Genomic DNA, 23,397 nt, shown 5'->3' with positions numbered 1-23,397 from the left:
CAGGCCGGATCCTCGTTTGCCTCTAGTCAAACCTCAATTCTTACGGGTGGGGCAGGGAACTTCCGCCCTGAACGAGGAAATCGTCACTTCCGCTTGATGCCTCTTTCCCGCCCCCTCCCACACTCACACCCTCCTCGCCTTCTCGCTTTAGACAGTTTAACTAAATTTGCTACGTTCGCAATGTTCTCACTTCCTTTTCCAGAACACATCTGCTTAGGCTTAACACCTGACGTGAACTACATGACCCAGCAGCCACCAGGGCAGGTTGATTTCCGGGTCAAGAGGTCCGCTCTGGATACATCACCATGGAAGCGATCGGTTTGGTCACGTGGCGCCCCTGGTTACGCCCGGTGGTAGCTGTGGGGTCTGGGCCTTAGGCGGGGGCCATTTTACCTAAGGCTTCCGTAGTTGGGGGTGGTTTGGTAGGTGGCTGAAGCTGTTTCTTTCCGCTGCAGCTTGGGGCTTGGAGCAGAACGAGAAGGCATCAAGGGCTTCGAAGACGATGGTTTCCTCCAGCCTCCGCTTTCTAAGGACCCTCCATGGCGGCTGCGCCCTCCGCACTGCTCCTGCTGCTTCCTTTTCCAGCCCAATGTTCCTATCGCCCCCAGAGCCGCAGTCATCCTTCCGCCCCAGAGACTGATGTAAGTCGAGGGGGGGTGCACCATGAGAGACGAGAAAAATTACTGCTACCCGGGAGCTGCAGGAGACCACAGTTCTTGTCCCCCGACACCTTCGCCTCTGACCTCGACTCTCTTGATGCCTGCGGAAGCCATCTCAAGTAGTTGGACTGGGTCTGGAGGTTGTTTGTCAGGGGGAGATGAAGAGGAAAGTCGGCTCCTTCAGCTCCTCCGGACCGCGCCGGATCCTTCTGAGGCCTTCCAGGCTTTGCAGGCTGTTTTGCCACGGCGGGGTGGTCGGCTTGTCTTCCCCAGACGGAAGGAAGCATTGTATCGAGCCCTGTGTCGAGTGTTTGCGGAAGGAGGTAGGGATGAGAAACGACTCTGCTTGCAACTCCTATCGGACATTCTTCGGGGTCAAGGGGAAGCAGGCCAGCTGGAAGAGGCCTTTAGCTTAGCACTTCTGCCTCAATTGGTTGTCTGTTTACGGGAAGAGAATCCAGCCCTGCGGAAAGATGCGTTGCAGATCCTACACATATGTCTGAAACGTAGTGCTGGACAGGTGCTGAGAACGCTTATACAACAAGGATTGGAAAGTACTGATGCCCGGCTTAGAGCTTCCACGGCGCTGCTGTTCCCTATCTTGCTTACTACTGAGGACTTGTTGCTCGGCCTAGATCTTACCGAGGTGATAATATCCTTGGCCCGAAAGCTTGGCGATCAGGAGATAGAAGAAGAATCTGAGACAGCTTTCTCTGCACTTCAACAAATTGAGGAGCGACTTGGCCAAGAGAAGTTTCAATCCTATATCTCTCGCCTGCCGTCTGCCCTGAGGAGACACTACAATCGCCGCCTGGAGTCCCACTTTGGCAGTCAGATTCCTTATTATTTGGAACTTGAAGCCTCTGGATTTCCTGAAGATCCCCTTCCCTGTGCAGTGACCACTTCCAACAGCAATCTTAAATTTGGGATTATTCCTCAGGAGCTGCATTCAAGATTGTTAGATCAGGAAGACTATAAGAACCGGACTCAGGCTGTTGAGGAACTAAAACAGGTGGTGGGACGATATAACCCTGGTTCTACCCCTCATTCTAGTCTTGTCAGTTTTATTAGCTTGCTGTATAATTTGTTAGACGATTCTAACTTCAGAGTGGTCCATGGCACACTTCAGGTTCTGCATTTACTGGTTATTCGCCTTGGAGAGCAGATACAGCACTTCTTGGGACCAGTTATAGCAGCTTCTGTCAAAGTACTGGCAGACAACAAGTTGGTGATCAAACAAGAATACATGAAAATCTTTCTCAAGCTAATGAAGGAAGTAGGTCCTCAACAGGTACTTTGTTTACTCCTTGAACATCTCAAACATAAACATTCCAGAGTGAGGGAGGAGGTGGTGAACATTTGCATTTGCTCCCTTTTGACTTATCCCGGCGAGGATTTTGACTTACCCAAACTGTCTTTTGATCTTGCCCCAGCTCTTGTAGATAGCAAACGCAGGGTTCGCCAAGCAGCTCTCGAAGCCTTTGCTGTGTTGGCATCATCAATGGGCTCAGGTAAAACCAGTATCCTTTTCAAAGCTGTGGATACTGTTGAACTACAGGATAATGGAGATGGAGTGATGAATGCTGTGCAGGCCAGATTGGCTAGGAAAACCCTCCCAAGGTTAACAGAACAGGGATTTGTGGAGTATGCTATACTCATGCCATCATCTGCCCAGGGTAGGTCAAGCCATTTAGCACATGGAGCAGATACAGACTGGCTTTTGGCTGGTAACAGAACTCAGAGTGCGTACTGTCACTGTGGTGACCACACAAGGGATAGCATGCACATTTATGGATCTTACAGCCCAACTGCCTGTACCCGAAGGGTTTTAAGTGCAGGAAAAGGGAAAAATAAATTACCATGGGAAAACGAGCAGCCGGGAGTCATGGGAGAAAACCAGAACTCCAATTCCAAGGATATAGAACAGGTATGCCTCTTAATTTTCTTGTGCTGAAACTAAAAGAATTTAAAATGAAAATATGCTTGTAATGATTTAAGGGTGAGACTGCTTTAGGATTGTTATGCTTTGTTTTTAAATCATTTGGACTGCTGATGTGGATATCTATAATGGTACAGATCACAGAGAAACGCTTAATAGGTTTTCTGCTTGGTGGATTTGATTAAGTTCTAGGCACAGTGTATACAGACAATACCTGATTTCGGTTTTGACCTGTCATTTTGGCATATCACTTATCTCATTCATACAACAAACACTACTTACTGAGTTGTTACCAGATAAAGAGCTAAGTTCTGGGAATGAAAATGAGACTGGTTCCACAGAGTCAGACCTGTAAACAGGCAGTTACAAATTAGTTAAATGCTAAAATAGGAATATAAAAAGTCTTGTGGGAATACTGAAAACAGAGAAAATAATTCCACTAGAAAAGTAAAAAAAGCCATTCAAGATGTGACACCCAAAGTTTTAATTGTGAAATTTTCGAATCTACAGATAACTTAATATTACAATGAATATTCATATACTTCATCTGTATTCACCAGTTATCATCTTGCCATGTGTACTCTATATTTGTCAAACCATTTGAAAGTAAGTGCAGATATCTTGACATTTCATTCCTAAATATGTCTGCATATATCTCCTAAGAATGACATTCTCCTTTGTAACTGTCATGTCATTATCACACCTCATAATATCAATAGTATTTACTAATATCTAATATAAAACCTGTATTTAAACTTTTATAGTTGTCCCCAAACTGTGTTTTATAGTATTCGTTTTACTTTTATTAACCAGGAACCAGTCAAGTTTCGTGTGGTTTATATATCTTATCTAGAACATGCCCACCTGTTTGTTTCTTTGTTTATTCATGTCATTGAGTTTTTTTAAAGAACCTAGCGTAGTGTTTTGTAGAATTTCCTGAATTCGTAATTTATATGATTGTTTCCTTGTGATTGCATTAAACATGAACAGTTTTAGCAGAAATACTGCATAGGAGAGTTGTTGTGAACTTAACATTATATCACACCGAACGACATATAATACTAAATTGTCCCACTAATGGTGATACTAAATTTTATCACTTGCTTAAGATAGTGATAGCCAGATCAGGCCATTGTAGAGATTTATTTTTTTCTTTATAATTAACACATGATTTGTAGGATGATATTTTGAGACACTATGAATACCTTAACAACCTTTCACTCACTGTTCTTAGCATTCTTTAATGATCCTTTCCTGTATCATTTATTACATTAGGGGCTACAAAAAAAGGGTAATTTAAAAAAATTATAATATTTCTCTTATATTTGTTACTTGGCGTTCTTATTTAAATCTGCATATATATATTACTTTTGATGCTAATTGTCGCAAAGATTTGACCAGTGGCTGACTCCTATGTCTTTAGACCTGTCTTTTCTTTGAACACTTCCTTAACTGAAACATAACATAATGCCCAAGCTTACCTTGTACTTTTCTTGCTCCAGACATAGAATCAATCATTTTTTTCCCTCCAAGAGCCCTAGAATTGCTTTTTTTGTGAAGAATGGAATTTAAAAACCAAAGTCTTGGTATAGATGTACTCATTGCTATTACCTACGATTGTAGATAGGCCCGTTCACCTGGCAGGATCAGTGAGTACTTAATTTTAGTTCATATTTGTATTGTCCACAATAAAACTCTGGTTCCCAACCCCAGTCATACTTACTCATGTGCTGTGTCCTACAATACACAAAAAATAATTACTACACCCATAACCCAACAATTAACTACCTATTAAATAAAGTTCAATATTTCTTTTAGTTCTTTTTCTTCTTAGAATTATCCCACCATTAACAGTTCTATGTTCAAACTTAAATTGTTTCTGGGTGATTATGATTCACATAAGTGTGATAGATGAATAGGAGTTTCTAAATGTACATGGGTCCTGGTGAGTTTCAGAACAAAGAAATATGTGTTCAGATACCGAGTTATGACAGGACTTGGCAGATTATGAAATGGTGATTTCCTGCATAGCTAAATAAGGCATTTTGATGGGAAGTAGCAGAAGACACTAGAAATATAAGCAGGGGCAGAGTATGGAGATCATTTTTGCAGGTAAGGAATTTGTACTTTTTTATGATTGACCTTAAAGAAATTGAGGTGAACTAATTTTCTCTCTCATTCCTTCCAGTTCCAGAATTTCTCAGTTTTTTGAAATAGTTTTCAAGTTTACATGATCTAGTTATATCGTTATTCTTGTGTATTGCAAACATTACCTGGGAGTGAATTATTTTCTGTAAGCATTGATTGTAACACTGCTTGTTATGTTTCAAGTCTGAAATGTTAATGTATTAAGAAATTTATGGTCCTGGCCAAAGCACCAAGAATCTAAAAATAACTGCCTTTCTGAAATTCCAGTGTAGACATATGTTGCATTTGAAAGGTTTTGGTGAAATTAAAACTTATCTAAGAAATTAAGTTATACTTTCTTGCCCAGAAATTGTTGGTAGAAGAACTACATTGGAAATTATATTAATAGAAGACAGGGATTGCATTTTTAATTATTTTTATGTGTGCAGTTTTGTGTAATAAACATTTTAGAACAGTTTTAGGTTCACAGTAAAGTTAAACAGGAAGTACAGAGATTTCCCATAACCCCTGCCTCCCACACATGTACAACCTTCCTCACTACATCTAACACCACAGTGGTACATTTGTTACAATTGATGAACCTGCACATCATTATTACTCAAAGTCCATTGCTTTACTTTAGGTTTACTCCAGTGGTAAACATTCTTGGGATTTAGATAAATATATCCATATTCATTATTTACCATTGTACAGTAGGATCATAGAGATTAGTTTCACTGCCATACAAATCTTCTGTGTTCTGCCTATTTACACCTCCCTTATTCCCTTTTTAACTCCTAACAACCACTGATCTTTTTACTCAATAGTTTGCCTTTTCCAAAATATCTTGGCCCCTGGTCTTATTTGTATAGGCTCTTACCCAGCTCTGCTTCAATATTTGCAGTCTGCTGTTAACCTGTCTTGTCCACATGTAGCATTAGCTAGTGACATTGAATAGCAAAGCTTCCAGAAAAACTCAAGAATGTTTTATTTATTGGGTTGGCCAAAAAGTTCATTTGTTTTTTTCCATAAGAAGGCTCTAGGAGCACTTAGTTGTCTTTAACTTCATTCAAAACACTTGTTAGATTGTATTGTGACAGTTGTCATATCAGCATGCATTAAAAAAAAAACTTACCAAATTGGTGAATTGTTGGGTAGCTATTTTAATATTGAAGATGGAAGAAAATAAGCAACATTTTTGGAATATTGTGCTTTATTATTTCAAGAAAGGTAAAAATGCAGCTGAAACGCAAAGAAAAAATTTGTACAGTACATGGAGAAGGTGCTGTGACTGATCGAACTTGTCAAAAGTGGTTTGCAAAGTCTCATGCGAGAGATTTCTTGTTGGACGATGCTCCATGGTCAGGTAAACCAGTTGAAGTTGACAGCAATCAAATTGAGACAATAATTGAGAGTAAGCAATGTTATACCACGCTGGAGATAGCCAACATACTTAAAATATCCAAATCAATAGTTATTGATGAAAATGAAAAATGTGTCTTTTATCGTACAAAAAAAACCCTATGAACAATTTTGGCCAACCTAATACACACTTCTGTAGCTCGTTTTGAAGATAAATAGCCAAGTTTGCTTGGAAGCATGATTTTTGTAGTGTAGTGAGTGGTAGGAAATAAGATTACATGAGGGAGGCAGGGGCTAAATAGGAGATTAGAATTTACCCTCTAATTTGACAGTGATTCAAGACTGCATGGTTTAAGTTGTTTGTTTTTTGTTTTTTCCTTTAATCTAGATGTTTTTAAAGCAATGTTTTAGGAAAAGTAATCAACAGTAGTAATATGAAAGTTGTGTGTGTGTTTGTGTTTCAGAGACGCTAGAGACTGGGGATGTAGAAGATCAATTAGACTTATACTTATTGGACTACTTAGGTGTGAGGGGTGGATTTTTATGAGGATTAGCAGGGTATCGGAATACAATTGGAAAGAAAGTGATGGATGTAAGAGATATTTTAAAGGATTCAATGAGTAAGTGTTGAAGAGAGAGAGAAAGAAAGAGGGGAAATATAAAATTTGAATAAGGTGATAAAAGGCAGAATAGATCCAGGAATACACACAGGAAGGTCCAAAAAATAGGAAGTTAATTTGGGGAGAAATGAATTTTAGGTGGAAGAAGAATATTCCAGTTGAGATTAAAGACTACTATTCAAGAGATAAGGAATTAGTGATGTAAATCTTGGAAGTCACATACTAAGAAGTAATTGCTGGAACTGAGAATGAATGGGCAAGAGCAGAGTGCTTAAGACTCAATCTTGGCATACAACCCCAGTTAGGAACAGTAGTATGATATAGAACCAAACAAGGCAAAGAAAAAAGATGTCCTGAAAGTTGGAAGAGAACCAAGAAAGAACAAGATTTTAGAAATAATGTACAGTTTCAGAAAGTACATCGGTACTGTTGAATGCAGGAGGGATTGGGGAGAATGAAAACTGAAAATCATAACTTTGTGCTTATATATTCAGCCTGCCACTTTTAAGATAATTTTTATGGTACTTTTCTTTTAATTTTATCTTTCTTAATTTCCTCTAATCTTCTGATTGTAAAAATGTTGCCCTGGCTGGTGTGGCTCAGTGGGTTGAGTGGAGGGCGGCATGTGAACCAAAGGGTCACTGGTTTGATTCCCAGTCAGGGCACATGCCTGGGTTGTGGGCCATGGCTCCGGTTGGGGGTGATCAAGAGGCAACCACACATTGATATTTCTCTCCCTCTCTTTCTCCTGCCCCTTCCCTGTCTCTAAAAATAAATTAATAAAACCTTTTTAAAAAGTTACATGTTTATTATAGAAAATTTGGAAAATATAAAAACAAAGGAGAAATTTAAATTTTCAGCAATCCCACTAGTAAGAGAGTTCTGCAGTGAGTGTTTTCTAACTTGTACTTTTAAGTATCATTTTAATTTATGTATACAGGTGTAGATTCTATTTTTCATACATAAAATTCTCCCTTTTGCATTTACTTTACAATGAACACTTTTTTCTTTAACATCGAGTATCTTTTTATTTTATCTTTCTTTTTTTTAAGGATATTTTATTGATTGTGATGTTACAGTAATCCTAATTTTTTTCCCTTTGATCCCCTCTGCCCAGTATCCCCCTTCCCTCCAGCAATCCCACCCCCCTTAGTCCATGTCATGGGTCAAGCATATAAGTTCTTTGACTTCCCCCCTTCCTATATTATTCTTAACTTCCCCCCATCTATTTTGTACCAACCGATTATGCTTCTTAATCCCTGCACCATTTCCCCATTTCTTCCCTTCCCCCTTCCAGCTGATAACCCTCCATATGATCCCCATACCTGTGATTCTGTTCCTATTCTGGTTTGCTTAGTTGGATTTTGTTTTTATTTTTTAGATTCAGTTGTTGATAGTTGTGAGTTTGTTGTCATTGTAATATTCATAGTGTTGATCTTCTTTTTCTGAAATAAGTCCCTTTAACATTTCATATAGTAATGGCTTGGTGATGATGAACACCTTTAGCTTTACCTTGTCTGGGAAGCACTTCATCTGCCCTTCCATTTTAAATGGTAGCTTTGCTGGATAGAGTAATCTTGGTTACAGATCCTTGCTTTTCATCACTTGAATACTTCTTGCCAGTCCCTTCTTGCCTGCAAAGTTTCTTTTGAGAAATCAGCTGAGAGTCTTATAGGCACCCCTTTTTAGGTAACTCTGTTTTTCTCTTGCTGCTTTTAAGATTCTCTCTTTATCTTGAACTTTTGGCATTTTAATGATGATGTGTCTTGGTGTGGTCCTCTTTGAGTCTCGCTTATTTGGGATTCTCTGTGCTTCCTGGACTTGTATGTCTATTTCTTTTGCCAAATTTGGGAAGTTTTCCTTCATTATTTTTTCACGTAAGCTTTTAATTTCTTGCTCTTCCTCTTCTCCTTCTGGCACCCCTATGATTCAGATGTTGACACGTTTAAAATTGTCCCAGAGGTTCCTAAGCCTCTTCTCACTTTTTCCTATTCTTATTTCCTCATTCTGTACTGGTTGACTTTTTTTCTTCCTTATGTTCCAGATCATTGATTTGAACCCCGTTTTTCTTCCCTTCACCATTGGTTTTGTGTGGATTTTCTTGTCGTTTCATTTAACATAGCCTTCACTTCTTCCATTATGAGTTTGCCATACTTAAAGATATCTGTCAAGCCTGTGAGTATCTTTATCACCAGTGGTTTAAACTCTGTGTCTGTTAGGTTGGCTATTTCATCTGTTAGGTTGGCTATCTCCTCGTCGCTTAGTTCTCCCACTGGAACCTTGATCCGTTTTCTCTTTGGGGCCATACTTCTCTTTCTCCTTATCTTGACAGGCTCCCTTGTTTGTTTGCCTCTGTGTCTTAGGTAGAGCCATCACATTTCTTAGGTTGTAAGGGACAGAGCCTTAGGTATTCATCTATAGGCCAAGCCGCTTCACCATGTTGTGGCGGTGCATGTGGAGGAGGTCCTGGTCTAAGAGGGAACAATGCTGCTTGCTCAGCGCTTGCCCCTTTTCCAGGCACTTTTTCCACTTCTGTATGGGACTGACACCTCTGTAGCTGTTGCCTTGGCCGTTGTTCCCAGAGTGGGTTGGTCTGCGGGTGTTCTAGACCATGGGTGCCCTTTAAACAAACAGGCTCTGATAAGAGACTGGCAGTTCCTTCCTCTGCCCCAACCCCTACTTGTTTGCACAGTCAGAAGCCATGAGGCTTTATTCTCCCTGGTGCTGGAACCATGAGCTCTGCAGTCTGGTCTGGTGCTGGTAGTGCTCCCCAGGTATTCCTACCTAGTTTATAAAATGTGTGACCGTGCTTTCTGCCTGCCTGCCTCTTGCCACCACTGCTGCTGTCACCACCACATTGCATCCTCTCTGCCCCAGCTCCGCCCCTCCTACCTGTCTGGATTAGTATTTCTTTTTTATATCTTCCTTTGTTGGACTTCCGTGCAGCTTGATTTTCTGGAACTTCTGGTTGTCTCTAGTTTTGAGGTGTGGAGGGAGACACAGCATGTCTGTCTGGGCCTCTGTCTTGGCCAGAAGTCACTATAGTAGAATCTTTAATGATTGTTTAATATTAGATCGTACAATAGCTTGGTCTGTTTGACTCTTCTTACTTCTGAATATTTAGACTTAATGTTGTTTTTTGTTTCCACCATTTACTCTATTACTTTTGTGTCCTGGCATATCATAGACTGATAGTCAAATTCCTGTGATGTTCTGACTTTGCATTTCTCTCTATGTTATTATGAGTGTTTTAATGGCTTAGTGGAGGTCAAGCCATCAGAAATAACTACCTGGCTACCAAATGAGCTATATTTTTCCTAACAGGTTTCTCTACAACATAGTAAGAATCATAGTAATCATTAACCTAGACTGAAAAGTAAGGAGCATACTTGCTTCATGGTAGAATATTTGGTTATTGAAAGGCTGTTGGAACATGGAAAAGAGTGGTTTTAGAAGAATGTTGTAAACAAAGATCAAATTTAAAAGTTTGGAGGTGTGTTGATAAGGAAATACAGGCAGCAAGTATTTATTCAAGATCTTTTTGGTTATTATTCACTGTACAAAGCCAAGTATGAGCTTGTGGACCATTCTTTAAAGCACTCCCCAGCATTTTTTCCCTCTTTGGTATTTAGTACATGTGAGCTATGTCTTTTTTTCTCTTCAATGATGTTAAGTTGTAGTAGGGACTGGGTTTTTGTTTGTTTTTGTAACGTTACTAACCGTGGTGCCGCCCCCACAGTTGATATCAAAAAGTTATCTATTAAAAGAAAATAAGAGTTTGGCAGTGAAAGAACAAGCAAGATACAGCAGGATGTAGCAGGATGGGTTTTTACTGTCTTTAAATAGGAAACACCTGATTTGAAAGAGGCAAAGAAAGGAGACACTTACAAACTTAACATGCCTGCTTTGTATATTGCACTGTGGTAGATGTTAGACATACAAGATATGTACAGTTTATTCCCCGTGACTGTATTTGAAAATCACATTTGAGGCAAAAGACAAGGAATTAATGTTCCTAAATAAAGACTGAATGAGTCAGGAACACAGATGTAGAGAATTAATAGCTTTGAAAGAGAGGAGAAAGTCTTGTCCTCTGGAATTGAAGGAAAACATCAAGAAGATGACTTAAGATACAGAAAATGTTTGAGATCGCAAGAAGGGCCTGTATGTGTGCGTATTAAGTTGAAAGAAAAAAAGATGTGAGTTCTAGAACAGTGCCTATTAAACTTTAATGTGCATATGACTTGTCTCAGAATCTTGTTAAAATACAAATTCTGATTCAGTTTGTCTGGAAAGAGGTCTGAAACTACATATCTAATCAGTTCCTAGGTGTTGCTGATGCTGCCGACTTGTGAACCACATTTTGAGTGAAGGGCTTAATATTGGCTTCGATATTCTGGTAAACTAATAGACAAGCTGACAATGGAAAATAGAGGGCAGGATATATGAAGAATGTGGGAAAGATTTAGATTATACAGTATGACAAATTTTAAGTAATAGAAAAACTAAAATTATAAAGTTGCACTAATGTATTTGGTGTGAACTTAATCCTAAAAAAATGGGATTTTTCTTTGGATATTGGATTCTTTCCAATAACTAGTCTTTAATTTTCTTTTTAAAACATTGAAGTTTCTGAATAATAAAAACCCTTAGTTTTAAAGCTTGTCAAAATCATGATCAATTCTGAAAGCATATCTAATATCAGTGTAGATGTCAGGCTGTTTCAAATAAGTAGTAATTGATTTCTTTGAATGTTAAGGATTTTTTTTTTATCTTTGTTATAGGAATTTGATTTTTGTAGGTATTGACAGGTATTGGGCCCATAATAAGTAAACATGAAAAAAACCTTAAGTTTTGAATGGAGGAAGTTATCTGGTTGTTAGAATAAAGAAGTTCATATCAGTGCATTTAAAAACAAACAAACAAGACACACCAATAAGGAAACAAGATTCCAGATTCCCTGTTATCTGCCACCTGACCAGGGTACTGTCCACCAAGTAGACCATAAAATCAAAACCCATTTCCACCACTGCTGCCATCTAAGTGGAAACTATTGTCCATGTACTCAGTCAAAATCAGAACCAGGAGCAGGCTTTGCCCAGAATCAGACTGACTACGTAAGAGCCATATTGTTCAGGAAAGGGTCCAAGTCTCAGAAAAGGTACACTTTTAGGCCATGTGTTTGTTCTCATGTTAGGACCCAGAAGTACAGTGTATTAGTGAAACTTTTGGTTTGTTATTTTGCAGTTTGTTTTCTTTCATGTAAGAGAGCCAGTGAATAGGCTAAATCAAGGAAAAACCAGAAATTAGAGAAGAAAAAATATATATTGCAGACTGGACATAGTAAGTCTTATTTGTAACTTTATGGGTACTAGTTAGCTGGCAGGTACAGAGTTTAATCTGGGTATTTTGCCCTTGTGTAGGAAACCTACGGATAGCAAAGAAAATATTTGAGTTTTTTAAAAATATATTTTAGCTGTGTAATGTATGTGACAACCATTCTAAGGTCTGTCAGTCTCCTTCTATCAGCACTATCTAAAGCCAGGTATGTACCATTTCCCTCACTGAAATTTCTTTTTTATCAATATAAAAAAAAAAAAAAAAAGTAACCCAAATAAATGTTCCATAATAGGAGAATGGCATATCTAATCAGTAGAATATTATGTGGCCTTTAGAAATAGTTTATATATTTAGACATAACAATTTCACTTTTAGTATTTCGTTCTACAGAAATACTAATATGATACACAAGGATATGTGCCTAACAATGTTTACTACAGGATTGTTATAGTGAAAAGCTGTGACAAAAAAATGTCCATCAGCAGAGAACTATGAGTCCAACCATAGTATAGAATACTAGACAGCCATCATAAAGAATAAGCAGATATGTATGGATTAACATGGAAGGGTGTCTATAATATGCGGAGTACTTACTAGGTGTAAAACCCTGGCTGGTTTGGCTCAGTGGATTGAGCGTCAGCCTGCGAGCTAAGTGTCGCTGGTTCGATCTTCCAGTCAGGGCACATCAGAGAAGGAAAACTCTTGACTCCAAAAAACCTCCGCTGCCTTGCGGCATACCTCTTCAGGGGAAAGGCTAGGGGAGTAAACCCCGACAGAAAATCCGGAGCCGGAGTCCCTAAGGCGGTTTGACGTTGTAGTCAACACCGGCAACTCCTGCGGCGCACCTGAAGCCCAGCTGTATTGACTCCGTCTTTCCCTTGGGCCCTTCAGCTGCGAAGAGAGGGGGGGTCTGCTGCATGGGCAACAGCAGACCCTCCATATCACCCTGCCCAGGCTCTGTAGCTTCAGCTTCACTGGAGAGGACACTCCAGCGTCATCGCAAGATGTCGATTCAACACGGGAGGAGACAGATACCGTGTCACTCCCGAGTCGGACTGCACAGCCATTCTCGGCGGTGCAGATAGACTCTTAAGAAGCTACACCATCGTCTCTCGAGACGGATGACTGCCGACGACTTACTAGGTGCCAGTGTATTATGTGATCTATTTTTATTTTTAAAATAGCTTATTGAAGAATGTTTTCATATAGAAAGAGACAAGTTGACAGAGTTTATCTATATGATTCTAGTGAAGGAGTGCCAAAGAAGAATTTCATTTTATATCTCACTTCTATATTGTTTTTGTTTTTTTAATGGTAAGCAGTTGCTACTTTTGTAATCGAAGTTTATAGCACTTAGGAGATATTTTGACCACATGGGAAATACTTTTGTTATAATGTTAAGTGCAAAAATGGCATATAAAATGTTATCTACATAGTATCACAAGTATGTTTTCTTAAAGTGCACATAGAAAGTGATTTGGAAAAACATACAAAGATGTTCCAGAAGGAGACTTTGGATAATTGGAATAAACTTAATGACCACCATTAAGGAGCAAGGTTGGAGTCAAGGTAAAACCAGAAAGAACTGGTAGAAGATGAAAGGTTCCAAAAACTGGAGATCAAGATTACATTTAGTACAACTTCAATAAATGCAGGAATATAGGTAATTTCTGAGGGCATTAGCTATTAAAAGGTCTTTTTCTAATAATTTGCTACTATACCAAAAGAGAATTAAACTATTTTTGTGTTTTTACACCCTTTGTCAAAACTGAAATAAAATGCAGTAGTAGGTCAAAGAATCTTTTTATGAAAAATATATAAGGAATCAAATGCAAAAAAAAAAAAAAAGATAAGACTATGAATTCAAGTCATTGTTAATATTAAATGTGAAACTTGCCTTTTATAATGCTTTCATTTACAATTAGTCTAAGGAATTAAACAAATTAAAATTTTAGATATTAACTTCAAAGACCAAAAACTCAGTGCCATGTTCCTAAGGTGCTCTAAACAGACTGCTTCACATTTTATAAATTTAGCTTGTAACTGTGTCTGTACTTTTCTCTTTTACTCTCATTCTCTTTTATTCATTCTTTAGTTCCATCAAAGCTTATCCTGATGAAAAATCATTTGACTAATTTTAAGAGACCTAAAAGGGCGTGTCATGTTAAGAATAATTGGTATGTTCTATAGTCTGCTTTTAAATATTTGCAGAATTTTCTTTTTTATTTTATTTTATTTTATTTATTTCTTTTTACAGAGAGGAGAAAGAGGGAGAGAGACATTGGTGTGTGAGAGAAACATCGATCCTCTCACGCCTATCTCAACGTGTGAAATATCGATCCTCTCACACCTGGGGACCTGGCCTGCAACCCAGGCATTGGCTTTGACTGGGAATCGAACTGTCAGCTTTTTGATTCACAGACCGGCTCTCAATCCACTGAGCCACACCAGCCAGGGCTGCAGAATTTTCTATAGGAAAATTTAATCCCTGACTGACTTTTCCTAGGTTCTTGAAAATTCCACACTCCTACACACACATTCTCCTCTCCTACCACTGTCCCCTTTATCACCATCGCTGCCACCACCACTACTAGTTGGTATATCTGGCATACATACAAATATTTTCTGTTATCTAGCAGAAAATAATTACTGAGAAAATCTGATGTAAAATATATTCCATAATGGAGAATTTTTTCTGGATTACTATTTTTACTGGGCATGTCTTTAAATGTATCTAGTCAGAAATTGACTATAATTGGTTTCCTTTTTATTCCATTGTATCTTTTTAATACTACTATATAATCAGTCTTAGAAATTATAATATTATATTTTGAGAAAGTAAAGTCAGGCCTTTTCATCTGAGGTATTCTTTTTTTCTCACTGGTATTTTCTGGGTTAATTTTTGAAGGAGTTAACAGCTTTTTCACAAAAAAATTTTTCACAAAATGAGGAGTAACAAGTTCCCTAAGGTTTATTTAGTAGTTTATAATCTCTTAATTGACAAGTAGCTAAAAAATTTTCAAATTGACATCACTTTAACTTTATTATATTTTAATGCTATTTGATAATTGGCTAAGTTTGCAAAGAGGCATCACTGAGAAGTCTTATAGTTCACCACATGTCTAGATTTGATTAGCTGTGATTGTGTGTGTAAATTCCAAATAAATACTTAGACAGTAGTAAGTATAATTTCTTGTCTGTTCATTCAGTTTTTAAAATGTTTTATAGCTTTGTCGAATGTGAAGTCATCTAGAACAATCAAAGTTTTCATTGGTGAAGAATTCTGAACACTTGACTCATGTTCTCATTTAGTCCTTTAACTATAATTAGGTAGAACTTCAAAATTGTGTCCTAGCACTATTGTACCTTAAGAATCAAAGTGGGAGCCCTGGCTGCTGTGGCTCAGTGGATTGAGCGTCGGCCTGCGAGCCAAGTGTCGCTGGTTAGATTCCCAGTCAGGGCACATGACTAGATTGCACGTCAGGTCCCCAGTTGGGGACATGAGTGAGAGGCAACCACACAGTGATGTTTCTCTCCCTCTCTTTCTCCTTTCCCCTCTCTCTAAAAATAAATAAATAAACAAACAAATTATTTTTTTTAAAAAGAATCAAAGTAGGTATGTGAAATCAGAATTGGAAACTATAAAGCATTAGACATACATAAAGTGTTATATATGTTGTTTTAACTAAAAGACCTATCATAAGAAAGTACATGGTGGGGCAAAAGTAGGTTTACAGTCATTTGTACAAAAATAATACAATAATTAATTAATGATACAAGAATAAAAACTCTGTAGCCCTGGACAGGTAGCTCACTTGGTTAGAGCACTGTCCCAGTATGCCAAAGTTGCGGGTTTGATCCCTGGTCAGAGCATATATAAAAATCAATGAATATACTAAGTAAGTGGAACAACATATTGATGTTTCTCTCTCTATCTCTCTCTCTCTCTCTCTCTATATATATATATAGAGAGAGAGAGAGAGATATCTATCTCGATCTCTGTCTCTATATCTATCTCTTACCCCCATCTCTCCTCTCCTCCCTTCCCATTCCTTTCTCTTCTAAAATAAAAATCAATAAAATAATTTTGTTTTAAGGAATAAACTCTGTGTTTCACATCCTTATAACTGTAAACCTACTTTTGCCCCCTCCTTTATTTTAAGGGAACTGTGATCATGTGTGCATTTACATTTGGGCTGCAGATTATTAATAATAAACTTGCCTCAGTAATAATAGTTGAGTAGGATGGTTGCTGGTTGAGTGACCTCCACTTGTCATTTATTGTCTAATGCTGAAACACAGGTGGCATAGTGTGACAGGCTATGCTGCTGAATCAAAAATATTATTTTCTCTATTCAAATTGTCATTTCACTTTTTGTTATTACTATTCTTTCTTTCTAAGCTGCCAGATGTATACTATAAGAGGGCAAGATACAGAAAAGATTTGGGGAGAAGTAATAAGAAAGGGGGAAAAAATGTGGTTTTCTATCATAGAATGAAAAATACTGTTATTGTACCATACTATATGGATGTTTATATTTGTCATTGTATACTTGATAAATTTAATTTTTTTCTTTTAATCTGAATTTTGTAATTGGGTCTAAATTATTCTGTCTCATTTACTACAGACTTAACACAAATTTGCTAACTTACTATGTTTCTATAGTTTTCAGCATATGATTTCATCCCATCTTCAAAATTAAAGTCTTCCCAAGGAATGCCAATCAATGATGATTTATGTTTTAGCAGAAAAAGAGTATCAAGAAACTTATTTCAAAATAGTCAGGATTTTAACTCAGATTCACTTCCTGTATGTGCTTCTGGTAAGTAATAGGTGCAGGTAATGGACATGTTGAACTAAGTGAAAGATTTTTCTAAATTCTGTACTTTATTCAAGGGCTCATAGAACTTACAGTCTAGCAGACAATTCAGATTGAATCAATATTTGTTAAAGATCTGATAAGAATGGGCACTCTGACATAAATTGTCTCATAAGACCCTGGAGGGGCTTCTTGACGTCCTAATTAATGTAAGTCAGTATTATTGAGTATCTCCTATGTTTCATGTACTTTTCTGAGTAGTGAGGATATAGCAGTCAACAAAGAGGGAAAACTTTGTGCCTAGTAGACCTTGCATTCTGTTTGGGGTGAAGCAAACATTAAATAAATGCAAAACATATTAAGTTAGATGGTAAATGCTATGAAAAAAAAATAAGAGAAGAGAAATATGGAGGAACGGGCTATATTAAATACTGTGGTGAAAGAAGAGGCCATATTCAGAAAGAAATACTTGCAACAAACCCTACAGATAACGAGAGAGAAAAGCAAATAATTCCAGGGAAAGAAAGAATAAGTGCAGAGTATGGAACATGTTCAAGAAAGATTAAAGAGGACGATGAGTCTGGAATAAAATCAATAGAGGGAAGACGAGTAGAAAATGAAATTCAATAAATATTAGGGGTTCTTATTTATAAGACCTAGTGGGCTATTCAATGAACTTTGGCTTTTACTCTGAGTGAGGAACATTTTGAGGAAAGAAGTAACATTAGTTGCCTAGATTTGCAGGCTTTTTTTGGACATTACATTTGAAGTAGACTTCAGGTGGTCAAAGGCAAAAACAGGTAGTCTGCTGTAGTAATCCAAGCTAGAGTTGATGAAGGCTTTGACCAGAATAGCAGTGAATGTAGTGAAAGTGATTAGATTCTGATTATATGTCAAAGGTAGAGTTGATATGATTTGTTGATGGATTGAGTGTGGAGCTATGGGTGTATGAGAGAGGAAGTCAAGAGTGCCATAAGGCTTTTTGTCCACACCAACTATAAAGATGTTCAATTGTCAAGTAAGTGTTACAGAAAGTAAATGTTATGGTATGGTAGTTCAGAGGACATTGTCGTTGTCATGGGTCATAGAGAAGGCATGGAAGAAGAGATAGTGCTTGAATTACATCTTTCTGGGATATATATGATACAAGTAGTTAGGTGGGAAGTATGAAAAGAGCGAAGACTTAAATTAGGAATGGGCTTGGATATTCTGGGAGCTGTATAAAGGCAAGATTTATTTTAGATGGTCAAAGATAAATTTGGATATGGGGACCTCTGTGGCTAGGCAAAGATTTTAGCAAATACTTATAAGCTATAGGAAGTTAATGGACATTTTTTTTTTAATGTTGTTAAGGGAAAAAGCCAGAGTGATAGGTTGTTTACAAATGGAATAGAAAAGAGTAATCAGGAAAATATGATGACTGGACATAGAAGATAGAGAAGGGGATTAGAAAAAGATACCAAGACTTAGTACCCAGCTGGTTAGGAAAATGATCATGTGTTAACAAAACAAACCAGTTAGAAAGGGAAAGTGGTTTATAAGGTAAAAATTAGTTTGTCATAGATGTTAACATTCACTTATTATCCAAATGTTATCAGTTACTAAAATCTGTTAGCTGTGGGTTTGGATAGAATATTCAGAAAGCGTTTTTACTCCAGAAGAACTTATAGGTCTTTATGCAGTAATATTCCACAGTATTTTCATATAAAAATGAAGTGTTGTGATGATTGTGTAATTTCATAGAGAAAAAGAAATGTAAGAAGATACCCAGTTCTGCTTCTGTCGTTACTTTGGATTTTTATAAAGCTCATGGTTTCTGAGCCACTGAGAAGCTCTTACCCAGTAGTACAGATTTTAAATAACTGGATGATAAGACAACATATAACCTAATGCTTGAGTGGATGATACAAATTATATAAGGATTCAAGAAGGGAAAAGATCATAGGTATTGAAGTAATTTACAAAAACTCCAAGAAAGAGCCTGGACTTGAGCTGGACTTTAAAAAGGGGAAGGGTTTGTGATTGGCAGTGAGGTCAGGGAGAATAACCAAAGCATGAAAGTGAGAATTAACTTAGACTATGTCCAGTACATAATGGATAAAGGGGCTTGAAATTATAAGAAGAGAATTTTAAAAATCATAGTTTCAAACCTGCAAGGGATCAGCTCATTTTATATATGAATAAATGAGTATACCAGAGAGATCATTATTACCTTCTTTAATTCTGACTTATTCCCCTGCCCAGGATTAACCTCAACTAGTCACAGGAGAGGGAAAGCAATCTGGGAAATATGAGGTCTGTCTGGAAAAAGTCCAGCCATTATTAATATAACGAGAACAGTTTGTGTGACATCGATGTAACCTAGCAGCCAAAGAGAGTGTCCTGAGATGCCCATGTATGAACGATGACAACTTCACTGTACTAGTCAGTGGGGAAGGTAGACGCTGTTGAACAAGCATGTGCACTGTGTGGCCGTTGCATTCAAAATGACTGAGCAAGTAGAGCAATGAATCTGCATCAAATTTTGCATTAAGTTTGAATATTCCTCCACGAAAACTATTCAGATATTCAGAAGGCTTTGGTGAATGATGCAGTGAGTTCAGTGTAAATAAAAGTATGGCACAAACACTTCAAAGATGGTCAAGAATCTGTTAAAAGTGATCCATGTTCTGGAAGACCAGCGACAAGCAGAACACTCGAGAATGTTAAATGTGTACAGGCTGCAATCGACAAAGATCAGTGACTGACAGTGTGAGAACTAGAAACTGATCTGGAGATTCCAAAAACTACTGTGTCCAGAATTTTAACACAGGATCTTGGCATGAAACATGTTATGGCAAAATTTGTTCTGAGGCTTCTACTACCAGAACAGAAGGAACATTGTGCTACAGTTGCTAATGACTTGATTCAGACCCCTATCAATTAACCAGATTTGGCACCCTGCCACTTCTGGCTTTTCCCAAAACTAAAATCACCTATGAAAGGGAAGAGATTTCAGACCCTCAATGAGATTCAGGAAAATATGATGGGGCAACAGATGGCGATTCCAACAAAGGATTTTGCAGAGTGTTTTGAACGGTGGAAGAAACACTGGGAGAACTGTGTGAGTGCCCAAGGTGCCTACTTTGAAGGAGACTGAGGTGTCATTGTCCTATGTACAGTGTTTCTTATATCTTTCTCAATAAATGTCTCTTTTTCATATTCATGGCTGGATAGTTTCTGGACAGATCTCATACACCTGGATAAGCCTGGAAGCTGTGTTAGGAAAGAAGGTAGAAGAGTTCTGCAGCAGAATTTTGGGTAGAATATATACTAGCAATACTAGGAAGAAAGAAAGCCAGATCTGAAGGAATATTACATGGTAAGAGAAGGGAGTGTGTAGGAAGAAACTGCCTTTCTCTCTGCTTTTTTCACTATGCTTTCCTCTGCACTTTGACCTATTTTCTGTCCTTTAATCCCTGCCACTAATCATATCTCCCAATAGCAAAAGCTTTTTCCTTTTCTTGCCTGCCTGGGTCACTGTCCATATACTTCTGAATTTATTCCCACACAAGTGACTTACCAACATTTACGAAATTAGATGTATTCGTGAAATAAAGCTAACTTTTATTTTTATGTTTTTCTCCTCCTGCCAAAGGCACCACTGGGACTCATCAGATAAATCTTTCTGGGAAATGTGGACAGCTTGGATTTTCACAGATATGTGGTAAAACTGGAAGTGTGGATTCTGACTTACAGTACCTGGGTACAACTGACAGTCATCAAGATAAAGGTGTACACTCCGAATTTATTTATATACAAATGACTTATAAATATTAGTGGGGTTTCGAAATCTGCTTGTATTATTTTGTATAAATATACTCATCCAAAAAAAGTTATATTTTAGTAAAAATTTTAATAACTTTTTATAGCTATTACCCTAAAATGATAATTTCATAATCTTGATATGGCTGATTAAAATTGCAGAATTTCTATTCATGGTGAAGATGAGCATTTTTAATACCAAGTAATTGAAAGTAATATTATCCATTGAGGAGTATTGTGTTAGCAGAAGATAATTATGTTCCATAACAGTTTAAAATTTTTATTTTTATTTATTTTAATATATTTTATTCATTATGCTGTTACAGTTGTCCCAATTTCTTTACTCTCTGCTCCCCTCCACCCAGTCACCCTCCCTTCAGTTGTCCCCCCACCCCCCATTTAGTCCATGCCCATTGGTTGTGCATATAGATCTTTTCAATATCTTCCTATCTACTCCACTCCCTCCTACTATGCTTCTTAATTCCTGCATCATCTCCCTCCCTTCCCCCCTTCCCCCTCCCCACTGACCTCCCCTCTATATGTTCCCCATGCCTATAATTCTTTTCCCACTCTCGTTGCCTACTTAGTTTGCCTTTGTTTCAATTCCCTAGCTTCTGCTGCTAGTTGTTGTGATACAGTTTTCATTTTAATATTCATAGTTTTGATCCTCCTCCTATACAAATCCCTTTAACATCTCATAACACTGCTTTGGATCTAATGACCTCCTTCAGTTTTACTTTGTCCTGGAAGCACTTTCTCTGCCCTTCTATCCTGAATGAGAGCTTCGCTGGGTAGAGTAATAGTGGCTGTAGGTTCTTGATTTTCATTACTTTGAATATTTCTTGCCAGTCCCTTCTTGTCTGCAGAGTCTCCTTTGAGAAATCAGCTGATAGTCTAATTGAGACCCCTTTCTACGTAATTCTCTTCTTCTCTCTTGATGCTTTTAAGATTCTCTCTTTATCTTTAATTTTTGACATTTTGATTATAATATGTCTTGGTGTGGTTCTTTCTGGGTCCAGTTTATTTGGAACTCTCTGTGCTTCCTGGACCTGTAAGTCTATTTCCTTCTCCAAGTTAATTACCCAGGGAAGTTCTGCTTCATTATTTTTTCGCATAATTTTTCAATTTTTAGTTCTTCTTCACCTTTTGGCAATCCTATAATTCAGATGTTCGTTCTCTTATAGTTGTCCCAGAGGTTTCTGAGCTTCTCCTCATTTTCCTCACTTTTTGTTTCCTCTTTCTGCACTGGTTGACTGTTTGTTCCTTCCCTATGTTCCGATTTGTTGATTTGATCCCTGGTTTTCCTTCCCTCACCACTTGTTTCATATGTGTTTTTGTGCATTTCAGGAGGACTAGCCTTCATTCCTTCCCTGTCTTGATTAAGTCCCACTGTTATTTCTTTCTGTAAGCTGTCTTATAACTATAGCTCTGAACTGAGCCTCAGAAAGGTTATCTATCTGTCCATCCGTTAATTCATGTATTTGCTTTCTGGTCAGCTGCGTGATTGGGATCTCTATTATTATCCCTGCCATCCTAGCAGTTTTTTTGCTTCCTGGGCAGGGCTGTCACACCTCCTGTGCTATAAGGGGTGGAGCCCCGTGCACTCATAACTACTGGGCGATCCTTCTCACCACACTGTGGCGCTTTGTGTGGGGGTGGGGGTCCAAGATGGATTCCTGCCATTCACTCTCTGCTGAGAGACCAGGAGCCTCCTCCTCCATCCCCACGCCCTCTGGGCCTCACAGTCCAAGGCAGTGGGGGTCTGCCTTCCCTGGTACTAGAATCCCGAGCTGACGAGTTTGGTCTGCAGCTAGGGGTGCTCCCAGGTGCTTCTCGCCTCCCCTTAAATACGGGCGTCTGTGCTTACTGCAGTCCTGCCACCCGTCACTGCAACTGCCACCACCAGCACACCTTGACCTCTCCTCCCTGGCTTCACCCCTCCTACCCATCCGGATGAGCACCGCCACTTGTTTATAACTTCATAGGTTGGACTTCCGTGTAGCTTTATTTTCTGGAACTTCTGGTTATTTCTGTTTTTGCAGTAGTTGTAGTCCTTAGTTATGGAGGGAGATGGAGTGTGTCAGTCTAGGCCTCCATCTTGGCTGGAAGTCACAGTTTAAAATTTTAAGGCTATTTAGAATTTGCTATGTCCCTGTTAGGAACCATAATTTCCTGACTAGCTATCATTTCAGATCTCTTATAGAACAAAAGGGAAGTTTGAGGCTGTTAGTCATACAGATTTTGGACTTGAAGGGGTTTTAGTTTTCCACCCTACTATAAAGGTGTGTCTGTGGTTCCCTGTCCTTGGACATGTAAGAACTGGAGGCAAAAAAATGTGGATGCGGAAAAGTCTGGGGCCAGCTTGCTCCCTGAAGGCTCAAAATCCACCATCTCACATAGGGAGGAAAAAATAAAGTTTTCCATACTAATTAAAAGCTTTCTTAATTATTATTTAGAGGTAGGATCAAATCAAATATTTCTAGAGATACTTTAATTTTTGTTGTATATTCATTACATTTTTTTTTTTAATGATAGGGATGTATTTCTGTCTATATTTGTTGTTGAAAAAGTAATGCTTATTTGAAATTAGTAGAGGGCTTAGTTAATATGGCACTTACATTTAGCTACCTTTTCTTCCACCCACTCCAAAGGCCACAGGACTCCATAAAATTTTTCTCTGTAGTGCTGTTCCCAATAAAATAGTGCATCTCTCTTAATAGAGTTAT

At 38.1% G+C, this 23,397-nt stretch overlaps 1 protein-coding gene and 1 non-coding gene across 3 annotated transcripts in view; both read left to right on the top strand.

Moving 5' to 3' along the window:
* Positions 1-488: 488 nt before the first annotated feature.
* Positions 489-23,397, top strand: part of TOGARAM1 (TOG array regulator of axonemal microtubules 1) — a 108,648-nt gene continuing 85,739 nt past the window's right edge. For both annotated transcript variants that reach the window (XM_090270105.1, XM_090270106.1), the window contains exons 1-3: positions 489-2,586; positions 16,714-16,870; positions 20,505-20,639. In XM_090270105.1, coding sequence (XP_090126231.1) covers positions 664-2,586; positions 16,714-16,870; positions 20,505-20,639 — 2,215 coding nt within the window. In that variant the 5' untranslated portion in view covers positions 489-663. The remainder of the gene's footprint in view (positions 2,587-16,713; positions 16,871-20,504; positions 20,640-23,397) is intronic.
* LOC150015800 (small nucleolar RNA SNORA38) lies at positions 22,941-23,071 on the top strand. The gene has a single exon (XR_016510322.1). It is a non-coding gene; the product is annotated as a small nucleolar RNA SNORA38 (small nucleolar RNA).

Source organism: Furipterus horrens, unplaced genomic scaffold, assembly GCF_987537825.1.
Source record: "Furipterus horrens unplaced genomic scaffold, mFurHor1.1.pri manual_scaffold_3, whole genome shotgun sequence".
Taxonomy (NCBI): domain Eukaryota; kingdom Metazoa; phylum Chordata; class Mammalia; order Chiroptera; family Furipteridae; genus Furipterus; species Furipterus horrens.
This window is presented reverse-complemented; position numbering and strand designations above follow the sequence as displayed.